The sequence below is a fragment of the Hypanus sabinus genome, chromosome 23, assembly GCF_030144855.1.
Source record: "Hypanus sabinus isolate sHypSab1 chromosome 23, sHypSab1.hap1, whole genome shotgun sequence".
Lineage (NCBI taxonomy): Eukaryota > Metazoa > Chordata > Chondrichthyes > Myliobatiformes > Dasyatidae > Hypanus > Hypanus sabinus.
The window spans coordinates 37,695,786-37,721,931 of record NC_082728.1 but is presented as its reverse complement, the minus strand read 5'-3'; the positions used below and the strand labels follow the sequence as shown (position 1 = coordinate 37,721,931).

Genomic DNA, 26,146 nt, shown 5'->3' with positions numbered 1-26,146 from the left:
GTTATAAATAGCCTGGGTTTGGAATTGTTCATTTGAAGGTAATATACGTCCAGATATCAGTCTTTACCCCTGAATTCCCTAATGTTTACCTGTATAGGATTTCTGGGTAAATTAACATTTTTTTACAATAGCAGTGCCATTTAAGAGGATTTCACTTGCTGTTGTCTTTATTCACTTAATGTTATTCTTCACTACTGGAGTTTGAATGTGGTAATACAGACAATTAATCTATGTGGCAAGGGAAGACAGATCAATCAAGAACTAATAGAAATGGATGTTATTTAAGTTACTTGACAATTTATGATAATTAACTAAGAGAATCCATTAAAACAATTTAATTGCAGTTGAAATTGCTTTATGGGATGAAATGCATCTTGCAAGGTCAGTGGTAGCAACTAAACATCTCATTTGTTCTCCACTTACCTTTTATACAGATCAATTATATGGGCAAAATTGTTGTTAAAAAAAATGAACTAAGTAAATTTGAGTTTGGCACTATCCATCTGTTACTGGTCACTTCAATTACATTGGGAAATTAATTTTGTGTTGTGTCATTGTATTTTAACTTCTAATTTGTTTATTTGTTTGTTTCTGTCAATTTTCTGCAGTTTATTTCAAAGTATCAAAAAGTCCAACTGTTCATTTAATATTTAATACATTCCCTGAATGTACAGTGTACACTATACAATTTGTACTCTTCACAGACATCTATGAAACAAGAACCCCGTAGTTTGACCAATAGAAACATCGAAGCCCCGAAGACCCCTTCCCTCTGCGCAAGCTAGTTGTTTGGCTTTTTGAATTTTATACGTAGTACAAAATTGGCATGAGATCAAGAGCTCATTTCTAAATGCATGTATGTTTAGAGGATCCAAATTTCAAAAGTGCAAAAACATACAATAGTGGTGACTGAAAATGGAAAACTTCTCAGAACCCTTGAATTCTAATGTTAGTGATCTGAATAAAGTGAAACCTATGTCATCTTCTTGCAGATTATCACAGTAGAAGGAAAACAACAAACTCTTCTTATGATAATCTCAGTTCAACGTGCTGAGAGGATTGATATGTGTTAGATGAGAGTATTCTGAGATTTGGAATGACTTTTACTGAGCTTGTAATTGGAAGAATTGTCTTTCTGAACACACAATCTTGCATCCAGGATTCGAGTTTGAAGAGATTGTGGGCATTGAATAAAACTATGAACTTATAATTGCTGGAACTTCTGTTTTAGTACAAGTGTGTCTTACGGTGTGGTTAAGAGAATGATGGTGTACTTGGATATTTTCTGGTGGGTTGTCTCTGGATTTAGCAGAGATCTAAATCAGGTTATCCCTTCCAAACAAAGTTGTTCTCCTTGATTAAGATATGTGGTTTTAATTCATCAATTCAAACAGTACAGATTTAGGGTTGTAGGGGGAGGGGTTAGCAGAAGAATGATGGTTTCTTATCTCTATCCTATATATACTCCTGATCAGTTAGAGCTCTTCATCATCATATGCGTTTGGTCTACATTTTACAAACAGAAATAATGCACGAGTAGTTCAGTTTAGGGATTGTTGTGCAAACCAACATGTTTTTCCATGAATTATGGAAGTCAAGACTTATTCTTTTCTGGACTGATTGATTACTCAGTTACAAAGGATTTGAATGTAATGCCATGTGCTAGTGAAACAGCAGCGCCCATATGACTAGTTATATCTAAACTATGTAAAGGAATTATGAACAAAAACTAATGAATAGCTGTTCCTAAAAATTATGGTATCAGATGACATCTGAAACTTGTAATGAACTAACTGCTACCTTATTCTTCTGGCCTAGCAGTAAAAGGATGCCAACAATTGCATATTGTGGACATAAACAAGACTGAATAGCAGCTGTTGAAAAGAATTTAGTAATTCATCAAGTGATTAAACTGTAATGCAACAAGATATTTAGAGTCCAGATTTGTTTTTATCTGATATTGGCAAAATTCCAGGAAAGGAAATAACTGAGTTATTTAAAAGAGAAGTTTGTACCAGCAGCCTGCTGCTCATTATGGATGTGCATATTAAATGGTATGAGATGGGAGATGTTCCTAATAATTCTCCACAAAGAGACTAGAATTGAGTTATTTTGAAAAAGCATGATGATAATTTGTAGGGAGATTGATGATTGATGCAGTTCCTGCATGCTTGGTTTAAAAGCTGACAGAGTCAGAGATCTGAGTGCAGACTCCAGTCTGCCTCCATACATAATGTTATCTTGTGATAAGGACATAATAATTACTGATGAAGGAGTGGCACTTGACATACACTCAGCTGACTAGCACCCACAGAGTTTTCTTGGACATCACATTGTAGATTAACATTTCACAACTAAATCTGTCTAAGCTCCACTCAAGGGGGTTTATGAGGTCTGTGAGCAAGAGGGGAATCACAGAATCACAACAAGTTCTCTATCCATTCAAACTGAAGAATTCTTTCTCTGACCAGCAAAGTCTAAACAAAGAAGCCTAAATCAGGAAATCTAGTTTAGAACTTCTGGTCAAGATGGTGCCAGCATACAATGCTCCCTTGGTTGACATCTTCCAGATAGCCTGGGAATCGAGTGCATACTTGGACAGCCTCGAGGTGAAGAAACTTAAGAAATGGAGTGTGAGCCGATGTTCAACTCCATTTTGCTGATTAAAGCATCTGTTGAGCACCAATTGAAGCATCGAGGAAGATTGAGACATTGAGGCTAATGCCAAAGGAGAACAAGAGCCCAGTATGAACTGCCTTCCTTTTGATCACTGCTGAGAAGGAGTCTGTGACCGGCCTATCACCATGCGGCTCTGTGGCAGGCGGGTGTGGTGTCCCTCTCTTCATTGACAAAGGAAGATGCTGCAGTGGTCCTGTATTATTGACTGGAATAACATATTTACGGACTGTGGACTTTCTCAGACTTGAGGTTTTTACATTCTGTGTTCTTCACCTGTTTCTTTCCATTTTGTTGTAGGGGGGTTGGGGTCGATGTTCTTGTTTTGTTTTGTGTGAGAGGAAGGTTGTTTGGGAGTTGATGATCGGGATGCTGTTCTTTCTTTGAGAGGGGGTTGGTTTGATGTTTCTCTCAGATTGACTTTCATGTTCTTTCTTTGTTTCGTGCCTATCTGGAGAAGACAAGTCTCAGAGTTGTATATGGATACATACTCTGATAATAAATAAACGTTTGAACCTTTAAGTGAAATAAAGATACGGAATTTCAGATTAACCTGAGAAAGAAGTGGCAGAAAAAGTTGGAAAAAAAGGCCTAAAACAAATACTTCCTTTCTGAAGGAATAAGACTGTCCACTTAAAAAGCAAAATTTTTAGGGTCAGAGAAGTTGTTTGATCATCATACCATTAAACTTACCCACTGCTGAGAGTTGCTGGCTACTTTTTCAGCTGTTTTTGATTGCAACCAGGATGGAAGTATACCTCCCTTCAATGAGATATCAACCATTTGCAGAGAGAAATTTGTGAGAATACTCCTAAGGTTTGCAATGTGTGAAAGCTGAAAGTTGAGAATCTATAAATGCCTTCTGGCAAATACTAGTAGACTGCCCTCAAGGTAATATAGAAGTGGCTAATTTGTACAACTGAGTCCCAAACTTTTGAATGGCTTACCCAAAATTTCTCTAAAATTAGTTTTCTGGAAGGAAATTACATTAGAAACTGTTCACAGTATACATCTTTGTATACTTACCAATCAAAGATAACAGTTCATGGTTATATCAGAAATCTAATTTTGTAATAAAATCTGTTAGACAGAGTTTATAACTTTACAGCTATAACTTTAGTGGTAACTTTCTGACTGATGGTCCATAAAAGTTGTCAGTGATGAATAGCATTAATTCTGGATGGTCTACTATGTCAACAAAGGCCCTTAATGCAAGATAATTAATTGGAACTCAATAATTACCTGGCTTCTATTTGCAAAGAAAATTATGACTTGTGTTTAATTACATTCAAACAGCACATGGCTGATGCAGCTGTCTTCTTCATAATTCGGAAAGGAGAGAAACTTCTGTCACAAATTGGAAGGAAGAAAGGGTAGAAGATTTGTTGTAGGGACTGGAGAAAGTATTGCAAGATCTTTTAACAGAGAGAACAAAACTTGAATCAGAACCGAGAAGAAGCAGTTCATCTCTGGGAGTCTGTACCTTGTCTCTGCTGAGCAATCCTATCAGTACCATTCCCCAGGTGTCCCCTGCAACCCTGCAGATTGATCACTGTCAGTTGCCTATCTAAATTGTAATTGAAAGTACAAATTGGTTCTGATTCCACCACCTTTTGCAGGCAGTGATCCTAACTACTTCCTTGTATTTTTTTGGCCGAAACTTTAAACTGTTTCTCATGTCCTTGAACCATCTGCTGATTTTAACAGCTTCCATCTATTTACCCTGTCTAATTCAGTCATGCTCTGATACACTTCAGCTTCTTATTCAAGGAAGACAGTTCCTGATTTTCCACTTTAAGGTCCATTTTTAAGCTGAAGTATTACATTTCTGATAAATCTTCTCTGCATCAGTCAATAATAGAATAATAATAATAATAATAATAGTAAAGTGTACTAATCAGAATAGGTTACAATAGCCCATCTGTGGTCCATCCTAGCAGAGTTTTATGCAGGTTAACATAATTTCCCTGCTTTTGTATTCTCAGCTTCTATTTATTTCTCTTTGGATTGCAAATGCAAGCATAACTACTTTCAATGATTTATGTGCATGTACACACAGGACCCTCTGTAACTCATCACCTTTTAGAATTGTACCATTTAATCTGTATTGTCTTTCCTTTCTCTGCTAAAACATCTCACTTCACACTTCTGCATTAAATTTCATCTGCACTTATCTGCCCTTTCTTACAGTATCTCCGCCTTCCTGCATTTTACTGCGATCGATTTCATTGTTTTACACACTTTGAAGTTTTGCATCACTCTGCAAATTTGGAAATTTTATCCTGCATATCCCTGTGTAAGACATTTGCTTTTTCTCTAAGTCTATTTCTAATCCATGTCACTAGTCATCTTTTAATTCTTTACCTCTCAAATTTACTAATCCGCCTTGTGTGAGACTTCAAATCTCAACCATGCATTCCCTTCATCAAAAACAAATCAATCAGGTTAGTCAAACGTAGTTTATCTGCAACAAATCTGTGTGCCTCTACTTTTATCAACTCAAACTTTTCCAAGTGCCCACTAATGTGCTTGATTATTATTTGAAAAAGCTTCCTGACACCTGATGTTAAGTTGACTAACCTATATTACCTATTATATTTTGAACATTTTCCAATTACTTTGATATCTTCCTTGCTCCTTGGGTATATTTGAAGAACATAGCAAGCCCTTCTGCGATTCCTACCCTGACCTTCCATAGCACTTTTGGATGCATATTTGTTGACTTAGTTACTTCAAAAGTATCTGGCCTTTCTGTTATATCCTGTATCAATTTACATCCTATTGATCATCTCTACCACTTCCCCTTTTACTGAATGAAAAGACGGGTGTTAAGTGGAAGGAGAGTCGTCTTTATTAATCATTTGCTTACCGTGGTTGCTGTTAGGACTGAGCGGACCCATGTAAAGTTGTGTGTGTTCACAGTCATTATGACTAACGCTGTGAGAGATCAGTTGATTGAATCAGAGATTAAGTTCTGCTTTTGCTATATGGAGACTTGGGAATCAGAGTCTGTGACTTTGAAGGAACACAGACCACACTATTGCAACATTTTCAGAGACAATTGCATGCAATGTATTGCAAGGCTCCAGTGATAACCAGGCCAGATCTAGTGTAGGAATTAACTGGTATTATCTAAGGAGCTACTTATCTGTCATTAAAACTGAATGAGTATCGAAAAGCTGCAGATGATGGAAATCTGAAGTAAAAACAGAAAGTGTGCTAAACTCTCAGCATCGCAGAATAATGAAATTTCAGATGAGAGCTGAAAGTCAGAAATTGGAAAAAGAGATAGAAGCGTTAGTTTTAAATTGCAGTTATACTCATCCCAGGGCACCAGGAAATGTAGATACACAAAGGGAGCCGGTTTCCTATAAGTGGCAAAACAGGTAGATAGGATGGAGAAGAAGGCAAATGGCATGCTTGCCTTTGTAACTTAGGGTAAGAATATAAGAGATGGAACATTATTGTTTTAGGCTGCCCTTGGAATACTGTGTGCACTTTTGGTTGCCGCACTGAAGGAAGGATGTGATTTGCACTGAAGGGAGAGCAGAAGACATTTACCAGGGTGTTCCCTGGTTTAGAGGACCTCTGTTTCAAATTCATGTTCAGCTCATAATTAGTCTGCAAATATGCACCATAACTTAACTATACATTGAAAGGGACATAAAGAATTTTTAACTAATTTCTCAAAATATAATAGAAGACAAAACTGACCAACATCTGTAATCTTAATGACCTTTTTCTGAATTGGAAGTGATTTCCTGACTTCCTGTTTCATGTTTGTTTTAGCTTTAGTTGTAACAACTGCGACTGCTGGATTTGCAATGGCACCTGTACCCTTCGACCTTAGCTGTTTCCTTCTCACCACTGTTGGAACAGGGCTTGCTTCCTGTGCTGCCAACTCCATTAACCAGGTGAGTAATTCATTTTAATACAAACCAGACAAAAATGAGCACTTTTTGAAGGCTCACACCTTTGCTAGGAAGGACGTATATACTGTATTGGTGTCCGTATGGGAATGCTGAATGAGTGGACCTTTTCCAATAAAAAAACAAAATCTTTAATATTATATCATTTAAAATAAAGACAATCTTACAACTTTATAGGTTTTTCAAATAGTCAGCTTAATGTTTGAAATTCCAGCAGAATTTAAATAAATATGCAAAAGTACTTTAAGTTATTAGTAAGAGGCTAAGGATATTTTGTTTTATACGTTTTAATTGTATAATGAACCATATGGTTGCTCTTTTTAACAAAGGAACAATCTACTGTTGATACTGTTCATTAGCAATTTACTAGTATTAACACTGCATGTCTGCATTCTGTAGTGTAACTCATCTTTGAAATAGTTTTGTTCCTAATTCTCTAATTTAAATTGCTTGTAACCATGATTAATATGGCCTAATCTTATAGTATTTAAAGTTGTTGATCTTCAGTTAGTAGGGTTTGAAGAAAACATTAACAAAGCATGAAGCATGTGTTTTTGCATGACCTTTGATTTAGACCATAGGACATAGGAGCAGAATTTGGTCTTTTGGCAAATCAAGTCAGCTCCGCCATTGTATCATGGCTGATTTTTATCTCTCTTTCAACCCCATTCTCCATTCTCCACTCTCCATAACCTTTGATGCCCTTACTAATCAAAAACCTGTCGACCTCCACTTTAAATATATCCAATAAATGTACCCACTGCTGTCTGTGGCAATGAATTCCAAAGATATTCACTACCTTCGGGGTAAAGAAATGCTTCCTCATCTTTGTTCTAAAAGGGCACTCTTATATTCTGAGGCTGTGCCGTCTGGTCCTAGACTCTCCCAATATTGGAAACTTCCTCTCCATATGCACCCTTTCTAGGCCTTAAAATATTTGGTATTTTTCAATGAGATTCCCCATCATTGTTCTAAACTTCAGTAAGTACAGGCCAAAGGCTGTCATATATTAACTCTTTCATTCCCAGGATTATTCTTGTAAATTTCCTCTGGACTCCAATGCCAGGACATCTGTTCTGAGATATGGGGCCGGAAAATGTTTGTAGTACTCCAAATGTGGTCTAACCAATGCCTTCTCATGTCTCAACATTACATCTTCCATTCTCCAAATCTGTCCAAGTCAACACCGGTCCCAAAATGTTTCACAACTAATGAGGGATTTTTGAAGTTATTGCAATTTTGTAGTCAGTTGCAGTAGTTCATATTTTGCAAAGCCTTGTCATTAGCAGACAACATAAATGACTACTTTGCCGGCATTAGTGCAGAGTAATGAATGTCATTGAGCTTTCTGTTTATCTATGAATAATGTTACAAAATGTTTTGGATTCATTTGAGCAGTTCGAAATGAACTTTGTAAAGCAGTTCACTGGAAGGCACATTTGACAAAATAGTAACTTTTCGTAACACTTTTTTTTAAGTCATGCCATTCATGTTAGGATTTAAATCAAAGTAAAATGCTACTCACTAAACCCAGCAGATTTGTAGAGATTTGTAGCCAGTGTTGTTGTTTTTTTTTGAATGTGATAGAATTAGTCACATCAAAGTATAATATGTATGCAGCACTCTAATTTTATTAGAGGTGACTCTAGCTACATATAATTGCACAAAGAAATAACCTAGTTTTGGTATTCTACCCCTTGTGACCTGAACTCAGTTTTTATTCCTTGTGTGTATAATCTCTTTAATTGTTCAAATACCAGGTGTGATTAGGTTTAGGATGTCTTCTTTTTAAGGCCATCACCCCTACTGATAGCAGCTCATGACAGTCCTCTGTCCTGGGCCAGCCTTTCAAGTTGTTTCCAAGTGTGGCCCATCAAAAATTCTTCCTCTCTAAGTGATGAGGTCTTTGGAGATCCTGTTGATATTTCTGTAGTTCTGGATTTTTACCAATTCAGTTGCTAGTGCTATGCTCACCCTTCGTGTTTTGCAGCAGGGATTGTGACCATCCATGACAGAGTTAGGCTTAGATCCAACAAGTATGTTAGCTTAGCCGACATGTTTAATAAAGGCATAAAATGTGCATTCAATACTATCAATTTGTTTGTTTCAATCAACAACTATTTCTCAGCAATTGTAACCATTCAATCTAAATTTTAAACAGCCCAATTCATTGTCTGTGTTCTGCTTTATCTTTCTTTCTTTCCACCTGCAAAGGAAGATCTCACAGACTTCCAGCTCCGAATTTGGGAGATTAAATTTACCCCCCATACTTTTGTGTTACACTTCCTGTTGTGGTAGCCATTGAGACCTGAGAATTCTGCATTTTTGATTTTCCGTAAAGGTTAAACAACAAACCAGGGTTTGATTCTTTTATATTTTGGAGGGCTTAATATAACAGTTGCATAAGAGTTAAAGTTGTGTCTGTTAATTGGCATCTGCATTGTAACTTGGAAGTGCTACATCTACATCAAATGCAGGTTCAGTGAAAACTTGTGGAGGTTTCTCAGCCCAGGAATTTGACTACTTATTTCTTTCCACAGATGCTGAGATACTGCAGCGTTTTGTGTGTGTTGCTTTTGAATGAACTCTGTCTGACATATACTGTATTAGCAAAATCGGTACTTCCACATGCTCTTAGCCAAGATCTGCAACTTGTTGTTAGTTTCTTGCTCTGACAGCATTGTGAGTATCACTGTAATGAAGGTGGAATTTGTTTTCTTCCCAGTGTTATTACCATGTTTTATTTCATCTGTTTGAAAAGCAATAGTAACTAGTAGGACTGTAATGTTTCAAGTAGTTTATGTTTCCCAAGCTAGGAAAAGTAGTTTTGATTGACTGTGCTCAGAATATTTCACAGAAACTGGGTATAAATACATGATTGGCCTCAATGAGGTCTGCAAGGTTTTAGCCGGACAGGTTGCCTTAAGCAATAGTGCTGACTTTAATCTGTGGGTTGATGAAGTGGTGGTGATAGCGATATATCAAAATATTCCTTGGTGGTTTCATGCTGTTGTTTTAAAACTCTGTCAGAAGACGTTAGTGTCAAATTCATTTTGAAAGGCACACAGCATGTCTTTAATTAGTAATAGTTAATGTTTCATATGATAAATTATAAAATTATGCAAACTAGAAAGAAATTCTTTAAGCATATACATCAGAGAGGGTTTGTTTTATTCAAGACTTCTATCTATTAAACTCTTGTGCTTATTGTTGAGGCATAGCAAGCATTTTGAATTAAAATGCTTTTAATTTTAATGCTGTGAGGAAGGCAGATGGTAGGGCACCATGGGATAACTGGAGGGGGGGGGGTGTGGTCAAAGTTTGGAGCTCATTTCTAGTGTTCTCTGTAAGGAGTTTCTGTACGACTTTTCCTTGGATTGTTTGGGTTTTTCCCAGCTGCTCCAATTTCCTCTCACAGTTCAATTCCATTGTAAACTGTTCTGTAATTAGATTACGGTTAAATCAGGGTGATCTGGAGTTGCTGGGGTGACACAGCTCAAAGGGCTGGAAGGGCCTACTCCATGTGTATCTCTAAACAAAATAAAAATAAATAAGTAAATTTGCAATCAGTGGGATGACTTGAAGTGTAACATGGAGGAAAAATCGAAAATGGTGAATGCAGAATAGGGTAGATGATCTTGTAGCACAGTTTGAGTTTGGCAGGTATGACATGTGGGCATCACTGTATCATAGAACCATAGAACACTACAGCACAGTACAGGCCCTTCAGCCTCCATGTTGTGCTGACCCATATAATCCTTAAAAAAAAGTACTAAACCCACACTACCCCATAACCCTCCATTTTTCTTTCAGCCATGTGCCTGTCCAAGAGGCTCTTAAATACCCCTAATGTTTTAGCCTCCACCACCATCCCTGGCAAGTCATTCCAGGCACCCACAACCCTCTGTGTAAAAAAAACTTACCCCTGATGTCTCCCCTAAACTTCCCTCCCTTAATTTTGTACACATGCCCTCTGGTGTTTGCTTTTGGTGCCCTGGGAAACAGGTACTGAAAGAAGATCATCGTTGAGAGCTTAACATTCTGGAATGGTTTCGGAGGACTGGAAAATTGCAAATGTCACTTCACTCTTAAGACGGCAGGGAAACAGAAGAAAGGAAAGTATCGGCCATTTAGCCTGACTTCAGAGGTTGGGGAGATGTTGGAGTCAATATGAATGACGGGAATTTGGGCTACTTGGAGGCGCATGAGAAATTAGTCCAGTCAGTCTGGTTTTCTTAAGGGGAAATCTTGCCTTACAAACCTGTTGGAATTCCTGGAGGAAATAACAGTCAAGGTAGACAAAGTAGAGTCAGTGGATGCTATTTACTTTGATTTCAGAAGGCTTTTGACAAGGAGCCACATATGAGGCTGCTTAACAAGATACAAGCCCATGGACATTACAGGAAAGATACTAACATGGATAGAAGATTAGCTGACTGGCAGGAGGCAAAGAGTGGAAATAAGAGGGGGCCTTTTTGGGGAGGCTGCTGGTGACTTGTGATGCTCTGCACGGGTCGGTATTGGGTCTGCTTCTTTTTTTCATAATATGTCAACTATTTGAATGATGGAATTGATGCTTTGTGGCCAAATTTGCATAGGATACAAAGATTGGTGGAGAGGCAGGTAGCTGAGGAAGCAAAGAGTCTGCAGAAAGACTTGGACAGATTGTGATAATGGATATAGAAGTGGCAGATGGAATATTACACAGGGAAATGTACTCTGGTAGACTATTTTCTAAACAAAAAGGAATGCAAAAATCAGTTGCAAAGGTATAATGTGATTGTCACTTTTTTTTTGCAAGGGAAGGTGCTGGGGGTTTGAAGTTATTGTCGTTTTTTTTGTGACGGAGTGGGTTGGGGGTTTAGGGTTTGATGATGTTCCAGCTGCCATTTTCCGTGTAGTGATCCGTTAGCTTTTGTGCGAGTATGGGGGTGGGAGTTTGGGGTTTGCAGGTTTTTTTTCTCCGTTTTCGTGCAGAAAGGGGATTGATCTCATTTCTTTCAACGGCTCCCATGGTTTTTCCTGTTTTTCATGGCTACCTGGAGAAGACAAATATCAGAGTTAATAGTAAAATGAACCTTTGAAGCTTTGTAGCTTTGATGCTAAAGTTATGTTCGTGGTGAGGAAGGCAAATGCCATGTTAGCATTTATTTTGAGAAGACTAGAATATAAGAACAAGGATGTGATGCTGAGGCTTTATAAAGTACTGGGCCCCTGGTATGAGCAGTTTTGGGCCCCTTGTGTATGAAAAGATGTTCTGGCATTGGAGAGGGCCCAGAGGAGGTTCATGAGAATACTTCCAGGAACAAAAGGGTTAACATATGAAGAGTATTGGATGGCACTGGGCATGTACTCACTGGAGTTTAGAAGAATGAGAGAGGATCTCATTGAAAACTATTGAATATTTTGTAGGTTGTTGCAAGTAAACACGGCGGAGGCATATCCTGTTTAAGAGAAACCATAGCAACTCATTCATTATACTCTAAATACTGAAGACAAAGTGCAGTAAAACATACTTATGTAATTACAGCATCACTTCAGACCAGCCTGTTAAAGTGAACCTCAGCTCAATGTCAGTGGCTGTGAGTTATGTACATTTCTACCAACTGTATTACTTTGCAGTTTAAAGGTGTAGATAGAATGGACGTGGAGAGGATGATAGAATGATGGAGAGAACTGAATGGGCTGAGTGGCTTAATTCTGTCCCTATGTTTTTATGGTCTTACAATCTAAATACAGAAAATGCTGAAAACTCTCACCAGGTCTGGCTGCATCTGTAGAAACAAAGTTAGTGTTTAAGTCAATCACCTTTCAGTGACATTGAAGAACAGTTTAAATAAGTTGTTTTTAAGTTACAAAAGGTAGGGGAAAGAAAAGACAAACGGAATATTTCAGACAAAGAGAGGTCAGAGTTGCTCTGAGTTCAACTGATTGATAAATTAAGGAGGGGAGTATCAGCGACATGAGACATCACAAAGGAACTGATGCTGAGTTACTTTGTCAGCCACTTGATTTCTCTATTATTCCCATTCTGACCTTGTCTTATTGTCTCAAGTACTGTTATAAAGAGGCCTAACTAAGGTTTGAGGAACATCGTCTCATCTTCCATCTAGGCCCATTGAAGCCTTTCAGGCCTGACGTTGAAGTTAACAACTTTGAGTAAGTAGCTTTGTTGTATCCTAACTGGGCAGTTCTGCTGCATTCATTCAATCGGTTCGATTGTTCCTTTTCAACTTGCCTAGTCTGATCTGTTAAGCATTCCCCACACCTTTATGTTTCAGCACTTCATTGAGATTTTCGCATTCCTTGTTGTGGGTTTTTGCTTTAACTGAGCTCTTTCCATCAACCATCTTATCCCTACAACCTTGGCTTCACCCTATCAGAGATATTCTTTCTGTCCTATCCAAACATTCGCCATCCTCTCTGCAAATTAAAACTAGCTTGTTTTTTTCTCTCTTCCCCAGTTCTGACAAAAGGATTTTAATCTGAAACATTAACTCTTTCTTTTTCCACAGATACTGTCTGACCTGCTAATTATTTCCAGCACTCTGTTTCTATTTGAGACTTGAGGATTTTTTTGAATTTTCAAGTAATTTCAACTATTCTTTAGTTCTGTAGCATATTTTATCTTGTTAATGAAATAAATAAAAGGGTGTATGTTTAAAAAAAGTCCACAATTTCTAGAATGCCAGTGATTGTAAATGCTTCCATTTCTTTCATTCCACTTTGACATTGAAGCTGCAATGTGATCAAAAAGCCAATTTGTACAGACGGTATGCAAATACAAAAACCTATTAGTAGTTATCATAATAAAAATAATTTTCCATATATGTGAACTGAAAGCACATTAATTTACATATCTTGACCTGTATTGATATTGAATGCTGCTACTGTGTCCCTTCTTTCCATTTTAGTCAGCATAAAAGTGAGAAACTAATATCTTAACAATGTAATATATGTTTAGTTCTAAATTTTTGGTAGCAATTTAAGTTCCCTATTCAGCTAACAGTCATGTTCTGATTCTTTTGTCTCTAATGTCTATCAAGCCTTTTGATGAACCGCTAACTGCCAGTTATCTTGTCATTATTATCTCCTTTTTGTGATTGGAACAAAATATGTTTCGTTTGGCTGTCTGCAGACAGACTGTCATCTGTCACAAGATGATGGTGGAGTAGGTTTTGTTTGTTAATCCACTTGGCAAAGCTCCAAGTAATTGGTCAAATTTTATTTGACAGAGTCATGCAGACAGTTCACTTCAGATTGATTGTATAATTAATAACAGGATTGTCCTCCACAGATTGATTTTTGTGGAATTGCCTTAGTCATATTTTTTTCCTTCTCTGTTAGAATTAATGTGTGAAGACCACAAGATAAAAGTTTGGTATCTTTGACTAAATTATTAAATTCTCCCCTGATGATTTAAAATAATACAGGTATGTTTGAATCAATGCAAGTGTTCTGCATAAATGACTAGTTTCACTGATTGAATCACAGTTTTAAGATTACATTGATACCTGTGCAATTGATCTGAGCAGCTGTAGCTGAAATGATAGATCTTGTGCCAAGATCTTGCTTCACAAATAACCATTGCATTGGGAACAAAAGCATTCCAGATGATCAAAATGTGAAAAACTAGTTAAGGGAAAGAACAAAGGAAGGACTATCATTTAAGCCATCATTTTCTAGGTTGTCTGTGAGTTATACTTAAAAGTTGAATTGTTGTCTTTGACTTGTCAAACTAGCTTTCATGAACTGATCCAGCAACTTTCTGAAACCCTTTTATTTGCTTTAAATTTAGTCTTATTGTTTGTTGTTATTCCAAGTTCTTAAGAATTTTCCAACAGGGTATTTTGCATGATAGTGCCAAAACCTTTATTCTTCCCCTTTTACTTGGATCAGGGCTCAATGATAACATTCTCCATTCTTAATCTAGGTCATGGGATCAAGGACCACTCCAGACACAAGTGCAATCCTGAGGGGCTCTTGCACTGAGATAAGTGGCATCTTTTGAATGAAGCTTTCAACTGAGACACCATTTGCTCTTTCACAAAGCTGTAAATGTGTTTTATTATACTAATTGAAATTTTCCTGGTGTCTCTCAGGTCATTTCACTTAAAGAAACTTCAAATGCAAGTTAGTGTTGATGACCTGTAAAAGGTGGACGATTGCATCACAGGAACGTGCTCTTCGGTGCATCTAGTCCTTGCCAGAAGCAGTTAAGCTGCCCACTCCTATTCACATGCACTGGGACCATAACCCTACTATCCATGTACCTATCCAAACTTTGCCTGCATATTTATTCAAATCCAAAATTGAATCCCCGAATGTTGTCCAGTATACTATTCCTCTGGCTTCCTTGGCCATATCTTTGCTTTCCTCACCACTGATGCTGTGGTCTTCAGTCTCTGTCTATGTCCTGGAAGTTGAGCTATCATGCACCAGTGGCAACTCATTCCACACTCTCACAGCCCTCTGAGTGAAGTTGTTTCCCCTCATGTTCCCCTTAAACTTTTCATATTTCACCCTTAACCCATTACCTCTGGTTGTAGTCCCACCTGTAGTTTCCAGTCTTAACAAGTGATCTATCAGCTGTTCTGGAACCACCTTGGGGAAGTGCAAAGCTGCTTCAAAAATGTACCTTAGCAAAAATTCTCTATTACTATCCTTCATCAAACGCATGCCAAAGGATAAAGCTGTAATGTTTAAAATAAACATTTAAGGCACGGACAAATATGAGCTGGGGTAGATAAGTCCTCAGGCTCCTCAAGCCTCTCCCATAGTACAATATGGTCATGGCTGATTTATGCTTCAAATAGCCTCAACTCCTCTTCTGTGCCAGTTTCCCATAAGTCTCAGTTCCTTCATCTATTAAATACTGATCTATATCAGCTTTAAATATTTTTAATAATTTGACCTCCATCTCCAGGGACAGAGAGTTCCAGAGATGCACTACCCTTTGTAAGAAGAGATTTCTATGCACCTCAGTTTTAAATGACTGGCCCATACTTTGGAACTATGTTCCCTTGTTCTCATTCTGTCAGGTTCATTTAGGATCATCTTGGAAATGGTGTACATTCCACCTCTGCAAATGTTAAGCTGGCACTGTAAGAGCTGATCAATAACCACGAGATGGTGCACCCTGATACCTTCTTGAACATTGCAGAGGACTCCAACCAGGACAGCTTGAAGAAATCTCTGACAGACCACCACCAACATGTCATCTGAGGAACCAGAGGCGCCAACACACTCGATTATTGTTAAGCTATCGTCAAGAAAGCTTACTGTGCCACCCTGCACTCGCACTCGTACTTGTACAGCAAAATTCGATTGCTTGGCTGTACTTCAATTTCCGGGACACAGGCAAAGACTGAAGACCACAGCATCAGTGGTGAGGAAAGCAAAGATATGGCCAGGGAAGCCAAGGGAGTCAGTGGACTGCACAATATTCAGGGATTCATTTTTGCATTTGAATGAATATCACCAATTTTATCAAGACCCACGTGGATGAATGTATGCCCTCGAGAACATACCGCATTTCCCCAAACCAGATACACCAAGAGATTTACAGTCTGCTTGGGGCTAAATCTGAGGTATTCAAGACTGTGATACAAAACCCTACAAAAAGTCCTGGTATGACCCACAGAAGGCATTGTGAGAGTGTAAAAGCAAATCTATATGAAATTACAGAAGAAATTGGATGCCCAGCAGCTATGGCAGATTTGCATGTCATTACTTTCTATAAGACAAAACCAAGCACCATAAATGCAGTGATTCTTCAATCCCTGATGCTCTGAAAGGAAGAATAACACTGCATCTGTGCATCTCAATAATCTCTGTCTCGAAGGCCAATGTCAGAAAATCTGTCAAGTGGATGATCCCTTGCAAGTTGTCAGGACCCAGTGGTGTACCTGGCAGCATATTGGAAACCTGTGCTGACCGGCAGAGCAGCATTCATACTAGTGCAGAAGGGGGCTCAGTTACTATCGACTAGTAGCACTTGTGTCTTCTGTGATGAAGTGCATAGAGAGGTTGGTTATGACTAGAATTAACTCCTGCTGGAGCAAGGGCCTACCACTGCAACAGGTTTACGATGGATGCAGTCGCTCTGGACTTCCACTCTGCTGTGGTGCATGGAGATAATAACCAAACATACATCAGACTGATGAATATTGATTATAGTTCAATGTTCAGTACCTTCATCCCTTCAATATTGATCACAAAACTTTTAACTTTGGTGTTTCTGTATCTCCCTCTGCAATAGGATCCTCAACTTCTTCATCAGGAGACGTCGAAGTTCAATTTCAAAGTTCACTTACTGTCAAAGTATGTATACCATATTTAATCTTGAGGTTAATCTTCTTGTAGCAGCCACGAAAAGAAGCAGAATAGAATCCATGAAAAAACCCACGCAACAAAGATAGTCAACAATCCAATGAGCGAGAAAAGAATAAGCCATGCAAACAATCAAAGTGAGCCATGGAGCCAGTTCAGTGCTGAGGTGAGTGTAGCCCGTCCAGGTGTAGGCCATAGTTGCAGAGTCGGTTCAGCACTGTTGTGAGTCATCCTTACGAAACAGTGAGCTGAACACTGGTTTGTCCTTCGCTTTCGGCATCTAGTCCTTAATCCTTTTAATCTGATTCCTTGCCTAAATCAGCTAAGCATCAGTTCATTTTTCACTCTCAGGCCAGTGAGATGCCACTTCAGTATGACCCGAAGTTTTAATCCGGCCTGAAGTCCACTCCAGCAATGGCAGCATCACTGTACTTGAATTTTTGAGAGTCCAGTTCACCAAATTCTTCAGGATACCACAAAAAAAAAGGCAAGTTGTACAGATGCTTCTAAAGTACAACTCCGTCTCCACCTCTCTGACAATCAACACAGGTGCCTCTCAAGGATGTGTGCTTACCCACTGCTCTATGCTCTCTTTTCTTATAACTATGTGGCTAGGAACAATTCAAATGCCACCTATAAATTCACAGATAGTACTACTGTTGTTGGTAGAATTTCAGATTGTGATGAGGAAGATTATACAAGTGAGATAGAAATTCAAAAGAATTCATCTAGTTTATGCTGCCATGTTCTTTTGATTGACTGTGCCACTGTATAGTGCAATGCTATTACAGCTCGGAGCATTCAGGAATTCAGTGTTCAATTCCAGTACAGTTCTCTAAAGAGTTTCTGTATGTCCTCCCTGTGTGTGGATTTTCCCCAGGTCCTCAGCTTTACTCCCACAGTCCAAAAACATAACTGATTAGTTATTTGGTCATTGTAAATTGTCCCGTGATTGTTAATTAAGTTTGTTGGTTTCTGGAGTGATGTGGCTCAAAGGCCTGAAAGGGCCTTCTCTGTACTGTATCGGTAAATAAATAAAATCAAATCAGTAGCAATACCTAGTGCTGGTAATGAGTTGCCTTCATACAATTTTATGGACAACTACATTCTTTCAATCTTCACTTTCATTGTAACATTCAAGATGATTCTCAATACCTTCACATTCGTCATAGATCCTAAGTAGTGAAATAATTTTATTTTCACTCCCGGCTGTTTCTGGCATCTTCAACCCCGAATGCTTGAAACCACAGTGAGCAAAACCGTTCTGAATTGTTTTACTATCAGTGACAAAAAGCACTGCTTTTTAAATACAAACACATGCAACTGACACTGTTTAAAAACTGTTTGCACAAGGATGGGGTAGTGATTAGTGGCCACGCAAGTGTACACGACTGGCAGTAGCTAGAAACTGTTCGACAACAGATTCCTGTCACAATTAAACAGCATATTGTCCCAAATAAATGTAGGCAAACCCAACTATTTTCTCAAATAGTTTCTGTTTTTTAACAATTTGTCCCAAAAGACGCAGCTGCCACGATTAAACTGGAATCCAATCCAATTAACTTGAATCCACTGTATATAGTACAATAATTTTTAGTTTGGTGTAATTAAGGGGGTGAATGTGCTATATGTTAGTAAACAATGTCTAGTTTGTTAGTAGTATAACAAAAGACATTTATCTTATAGAAATATAAATAACCCTGGCAAGAATTGTGTTCCAGTAATAACTATGTTCAGCTTCTTGGCTTAGGCTTTTGATCTCTCATCAGTAAAAAATTCAATTTTGGCATCATTTATTTACTTGGCAAAGAAATGTTTTGTGGCAAGGCAGTAGGCAACAAAATCCTCTGAGGCAGAGCTTGCTATTGTCACTTCTAGCAACTGTATAAATTTTAGCAAGTAATCTGCAAATTGAACATAAACCACTGGGAATGTGATTTTTTTTGGCACTTTAAGTTCTGTAAACCAGTTGATGGATTATTCAAGTGGATCTAGTATTTCTGTGATTAGCTCTGTATTTGAGTTGGCAGTTTTGAAAATGCTGCTTAAATTCGTACTTGTTCTGTCCTTTAAATGGCACTACTTGCAGTGAGTTAATTATTTGTGTTACTAGAAGTTCAACTACCCTGGCTTTTAGCCCACTCCAAAAGTTTATTTCAGAGATCCACAGAGACATCTATTTTTGTAGTATTCTATAATTCATATGCAGGTTTCACTATTTTTCATTTCTGGTTAAACAAATAATGACTAACTTGAGAATATACTTAGTAAATGAAAAAAATAAAATGCCTTATACTTCACATTTCACTGTGACCAACATTGTTTGTAGAAAAAAGTATTAGAGATTGGAATGTTTTAAATTAACATTTTTCTTTCATCTGGGGCAGCACAGTCGGGTAGCAGCATCATGCATTTACAGAGCCAACAACCTGGGTTTATTTCCCACTCTTGTCTGTAGGGAGTTTGTACGTTCTCCCCGTGACCAAGTGTGTTTCTTCCAGGTGCTCCAGTTTCCTCCCACATTCCAAAGATGTATGGGTCAATAGGTTAATTGGTTACATGGGTGTAATTGTGCAGCATGGGTTCATTGGGCCAGAAGGGGCTTCTAGTATGTTATATCTCTAAATAAGACATTATTATTTGTAATTATAATTAATGTTTTTTATAACATTGTTTATTTTCCTCAAATTTAAGATTAATTTATACCTATTCAGCCCCAGAACATGGCCACATTAAATAAATAATGTTAAAAAATCAAGGGATAGTGAAAAATTGTGAAGTGTAGATAATGAACAGATACACTAAGTTACTAACCATCATATCCACAAGCCATTGCAGGTGCTATGAGATTCTTTTGAAGTGTCGTCATTAGTGTAATATGGATATATGTTACACCAAATTTTTTTTTTCTGCATCAACAAGGAATACCAGGAATGAAAGGGTTATCATCCAAGGAACGTTTGATGGCTCAGGGTCTGTACTCACTGGAACTCAGAAGGATGAGGGGGGATCTCAATGAAAGCTTTTGAATGATGAAAGGCCTAGACAGAGTAGATGTGGAAAGGATGTTTCCCATGATGGGAGAGTCTAGGACAAGAGGACACAGCCTCAGGTTGGAGAGGCACCCTTTCAGAATAGAGATGTGGAGTAATTTCAGTAGCCAAAGTATGGTGAATTTGTGGAATTTGTTGCCACATGCTGCTGTGGAGGCCAGGTCGTTGGGTGTATTTACAGCAGAGATTGATAGGTTCTTGACTGGACATGCATCAAAGGTTACAGGGAGAAGGCTGGGAACTGGGGTTAAGGGGGAGATAGAAAGAAAAGGATCAGCCATGACTGAATGGTGGAGCAGACTCGATGTGCCAGATGGCCTAATTCTGCTCCTATGTCTTATGGTCATGTTGTAACCAGTGTATAACAGGATCTCACAAAGAGCAATGGGATAAAATGCAGAATTGTCTGTTTGGTTTAAAAATACTACCTGCTTCAGTAGACACGGCTTAATATGGTGATTTTGCAGTGGTATATGCTCTAGAAGACCTGACTTATCTGGGGTCTATATTTGTGCAATGCCCTGTCCGTCCATTATAAGCTAATGGTCTAAAGATTGAAATAAATTTTTTAGAAGTTTCGAAGATGTACTTCTTTTTGGACCAGAATTGAGCTTCAATAATGCAAGACTCCTTGAGGCATTCTTTCAACACTTGTCTGAATGTGTCCATATCAAAGCTAAACAATCTTTATGTCAATTCTCTTTGTAAGATGTAATTGTTTATGGTAGCCATACAGAAGATGAGATTTAGAGTTGGCTACTTTAGACATGTTAAGCCAGACAATTAAGATTTTTCTGGCAGTGTGATTCAAAAATATTTTTATACATCAAGAAGAAATATTAAGAATGTTATTACCCCAAGTTGGCAATGGTGTTGTTCATCAATTGTATTACTTCTATTTGAGATATTTATAGTTTATCATTCCTTTGAGTCATTTAAGCAATCAGACTTTGCTCAGGTCATTCTTAATTACCACTGAACAACAATTCTTTGATTCATTTCTTCACCACTAAAGTCCCTTCTGGTGAAGGTGCTGAAATTGCTTTATCCTCCCTGGAGTTGAATTACAAAACACAGCAAAGGTACAGCAATATTTTTCCGTAAAGAATGGTGTGTCACCTAAAGGAGACCATAGAGATGGTGGCATCCTTTTATAATGCCCTGATCATCTCAGATTGCATGCTTTGCTTACATCTCCTCAGGTGTTTATATTGTACTGTAGAAATCATAGAGTTCCTGTTATGGTTAACATATTGAAGAGGTTATTGGATTATCTTAGGGCAGATATACACAACATGTGCAAATTCCTTTTGTTAACAAACCTTTTCACCATCATTTTATGTGGATGGATATTCAAAATTAAAATGTATAAATATGAGTATTACCACTTCGCAGTTGAATACTTGCGTCAATTTTTGTACAAGTGAAAGAGGGTCCTGTCTTTTAAGTGCGATTTGCTTTAGCGTTATTTCATTTTTAACCCCTGTCCCATTTTAAAAGATATACTTGTAGCAAACAATGAATAGTAAAGACATCACTGAGACTCTGCCTTAGAGAAGATGCATTGTGAGACTATAATTGGAATTGCATACAATTGAAATGACAGGGTTATTATAGTGTTCTCGATTAATGACTGTTTGCTATCTCTGCAGATGAAATTATCTCTTTCACATGTTATTTCAGTAACCATTTCCACATATGCTCTGGATTTAAAATCACCATTCCACCAACCGAACAATGCATTTAAAAATATGTTTCGAGTGAGTAATTGCAATTTAAGATCTGTTACTTGCAGTGAAGATAAAAATGTTATACATATATTTGCATTTTTGCATGGGGGTATTTGACAGGCAATAAATAAGTACAGTTATTATCTTAAAGAGCATAAACAAATTCAAATACTTAGTCATCACTATATTCACAGATGTGTGATTGAACAGACATGAGGATCAACCCGCAGGATATTAAGCTGGGTGATCAAAAGCATTGTCAAAGAGATGAGTTTTATGGTAGAGGTTTAGAAAACAAATTTTAGAATATGATCCAAAGATGACTTACTGGTATAAGAAAGATTAACATAAGACTTGTAAATACATCCATTTCTAATTGACTTTCTAAACCATTGAAACTTTAGCTTTAAAACTGAATTTAGGTGTTCATTATTTTGATAATGGTAAGAGTAGCTGTTTGCATTTTCTAACTAGAAAAAATGTGTAAAAAAATCAGTATCTTGGCTATCGATTGACTATAATTAACATTGCAAACAGTTAAGTTATTTTATTTTATATTAGGACATTGAGATAAATCTAGCTCATCCTGTAGCATCAATTGCAATTTGGTTTGGTATAATCTTTGAGAGCTTCTGTCAGTCATGTCTCTGGATTTATTTACAGGTTATTGAAATCATTCTCTTGATTTGTTTTCCTTTGTTATGTTATGAGTGCAATATCCACTGGTTGATTTGCAGCAACTATTTCCATCCACTTAAAGTGTAACACTTTGGTCCTGATCACACTTTTTCCGGGATTGACTCAGAATTTGGTGAAGAAAGGAAATGATTTAGCTTCACCTGAATGGTATGCACTAACCAAAAGACTGTGTATACTAGAAATTTGCAATATACTAAATCTGAGTGATGGAAATACGCAGTCATTCAGTGTGTATCTTAGAAACAGAAAAAGAGTTTATGATTTGTGTTCATGACTTCTGTTGCAACTTTACTGACTAGCTGCATATTTCAATTTTTAATTTGAATTTTATGAACCTTGATTAATAATTTAAGTTTTAAATATTGTATATACTCAGATGTTTCGCTGGAATTCAGTCCTGCCTAAATCTGTAAAAGCACCAAGGCACCATGTACAGTAAAACAGCCATAGGACATTTATGTACACAAATGGTTTTTAATCTGTTTGTGCTAGTTTCAAGTAGTTTAGGAATGAAGAGGTGGGTTAATAGAGGGTCCAGCAGGATATAGATGACAATGGAGAGATGATAGCTGATGTCAGCCGGAGGAATGATTGGGTCCAGAAGTGGAAATAGCTGGGATGAGGGAGTATTCTGAAACTTTGATGAGAATTGGGTAGGAACTTGATTAAGAACAATGCAGGGAGAGGAGAGGAGAGGATCAAGTGTTCTGAGGAGGTAGGAGATGGTAGTGGAAGTGAACAGCAAAATCTACAAGAAACAATGGATGCCTAATATTCTATAGTACCAAATTAGGTAAGTTTGGAGCCCTGAAACATATGTTTAGCAGACCTCTCTCAACTATTTAATTAAAGTTTGCTGCTCATTTTGACATCACTTAGACAAAATTATTTAGCATATGAGGCCCATGTTTACACACAAGAATTTTGTGCAATTTCTGCCAAAATTTTGTGCCACATTTGCCAATACTGTGCACATCTAATCATCTCTGAGCAAGAGTGTTTTGTATATATGGAGAACCTACAACAAATTACTGGCATGCTAAATAGCTGAGGGATGGGATGGGTTTTTGGTAAAATTCAAAATCTGTTGTGAAATTTGTTGTTTGTTTTGTGGCAGCAGTGTTTTACAATACATAATAATTTTTAAAATATATAAACAATGTAAGTCTAGCAGTTCACAGAAATGGAGGGTTTGGATGGAAAAACTTGATAAGATATTTTATTACACCCTCTCAGAAATCCCATTATGATAGTAACCTCCCTGTTTGCTGGAGAAATTGTGGAAATCAAAATGCAAATCATTATCATATTTTTTGGACTGCCCTGTTATCAAAAACTATTGGGGGGGGGGGGAATACACAATACCCTACAAGACATCTTTAAATGCGAAATACCCTAAGGGAATAAGACCATATATTTTGGAAATATACCTCAAGAATGGTTGAAAAGAGATAAATATTTAATGAATATACTGTTGGTGGCTGGTAAAAAGACTCTTACTAGGAAATGGTTATCACAGGAGAGCCCAACTTTAAATACATGGATGGAAATTACAATGGATATTTACAAAATGGAGAAGATAACAGCATCTGTTAACCATAAGCTAGAACAATTTGATTCATACTGGGAAAAATAGTTTAACTACATAATGCCTCATAGGCCTGATTTTATTCTCACAAATCAATGAATCTGTTGTAAAAAAAAAATCACTCCCTACTTATAAATAGTTCTTTCCTTTTGCTTGTTTTTTCTTTCCACTATTTTCTATAAGTGTATACCCCAGATAAATACTTTGTGGAGATTTGTGATATATATGATTAAATTATATATATGTACAATGTCTGAAATATGTCTTATGGAAATGTTTGTTTGATGATGAACTTCAATAAAAAAATTACAAAAAATCTATATAAACTACACCTAAGAAATGTATATAAAATTAAGTTAAGTAACCAATTTAGAACACTCACCATAGTACACCTGTAGAAATTTGCAAGTATCTTTGGTGACATACTAAGTCTCCTTAAACTCCTGTTGTACCTTCTTTGTAATTGCATCCATAAGTTGGGCCCAGGATAGATCTTCAGAGATGTTGAGACCCAGGAACTTGAAGCTACTCACCCTTTCAACTGCTGATCCCTCAATGAGGACTGATACGTGTTCCCTCAACTTCTCCTTCTTGAAGTCCACAATCAAGTTCTTAGTCTTTCTGATGTTGCGTGAAAGGTTGTTGTTGTGATACTGGTTAACCAGCTGATCTATCTTGCTCCTGTACGCCTCCTTGTCACCATCTGAAATTCTGCTACTGATAGTTGTTCCATAAATGTCTTTTTAGCTGTGCCTAGCACATGATTGTGGGTGTAGAGAGAATTGAGTAGTGGGCTAAGCAAGCTCTCTTGAAGTGTGCCAGTGTTAATTGTCAGCAAGGACGAGATGTTATTTCCGTTCTGCACTGAACGTAGTCTCATGATGAAGAAGTCAAGGATCCAGTTACAGAGTCTCAGGTTTTGGAGCTTGTGATTAGAACAGAAGGTATGATTGTGTTGAACGCTGTGCTGTATAATCAATAAACAGCAACCTGTTTATTGTCCAGGGAATCCAAGGCCAAGTGGAGAGCCAGTGAGACTGCATTCCCTGTAGACTTATTGTGGCGATAGGCAAATTGTAGTTGGTCCGGATCCTTGCTTGGGCAGGAGTTGATTCTGGCAATGTGCAACCTCTCACAACATTTTATCACAGTAGATGTGAATGTCACTGGGCAAGTGTCATTGAGGAAGCTCACCCTGCTCTTGGGCACTGGTATGATTGTTGTGGTTTTGAAGAAGATGGGAACTTCTGACTACAGCAGCAAAGACTGAAGATGTGCGCAATTAGATCACATGCAGAAACACTGTACATGCGTGTAAACCTTCAGTTGCCTGCATTGCTGTGAATGTGGAGAAATGGGATTCAGTGATGGAAAATGTCAACTAAAAATGCACTTCACTCTATCTCAAAGTAAAGACCTTGAATAATAAGACGGGGTGCTCCACTGGAACAATTTGAAAGGTGTATTTGTACATTTTAAATTGATTGCCTTTCATGTATATAATACACGAAATCTGCTTAATGTAAAAAGATTGTGAAAATTGAACAAAAGTGAAGTGGAAAATGTGTATCCCTGAGGATAGTACGGAATCCTTGGTAAATATGATGTGCTTATTGTTCCTTCTGGTATCATTGTTTCCAAACTAATCTTGGTGTAAGTTACCAGTTGATACAGACTTGGCACCACATGTGGTCCCATCTGTGTTCACTCAACTTCAGTGCATAAAAAGGCAAATTGTGAGGTGAAACATTATACGTAACTGGACTGAAATAGTCCAGATCAAAAAAATTTAAACTACGTTTCTCATCAGTTTCTAAAACAGTAGAAAAATAGTCCAGGAACTTCCTTTCCTACACTTCGAGGGTTTTTTTTGACACATACAATCTTTTCAGGGCAATGTTCTACTCAGAGTATTTTGGAACAAATTTGCTTTATGTTGTCTACATTTGTATGTTTAAGCCTAAATTGTGGTCAGAGTACAGGAATGGTGCAAAATAAGTTATGATTGCTTTGATTTTTGAATTGAGTAGGTTTGAGTTGACAGTTATATTGTTAAATATCATTTGCTCCAAAGTCAGCGGTATTGTAAGTTTCCACAAATAAAGAAACATTTTATGTTTCAGAAAAGCCATAGCAACT

General features: G+C 37.5%; 1 protein-coding gene across 2 annotated transcripts in view; it reads left to right on the top strand.

Annotated features, from left to right (window-relative positions):
• The window catches only part of LOC132380139 (protoheme IX farnesyltransferase, mitochondrial), a 136,757-nt gene that overhangs the window by 39,836 nt on the left and 70,775 nt on the right, over positions 1-26,146 (top strand). For both annotated transcript variants that reach the window (XM_059948751.1, XM_059948752.1), the window contains one exon: positions 6,466-6,590. In XM_059948751.1, the coding sequence (XP_059804734.1) occupies positions 6,466-6,590 (125 nt within the window). The remainder of the gene's footprint in view (positions 1-6,465; positions 6,591-26,146) is intronic.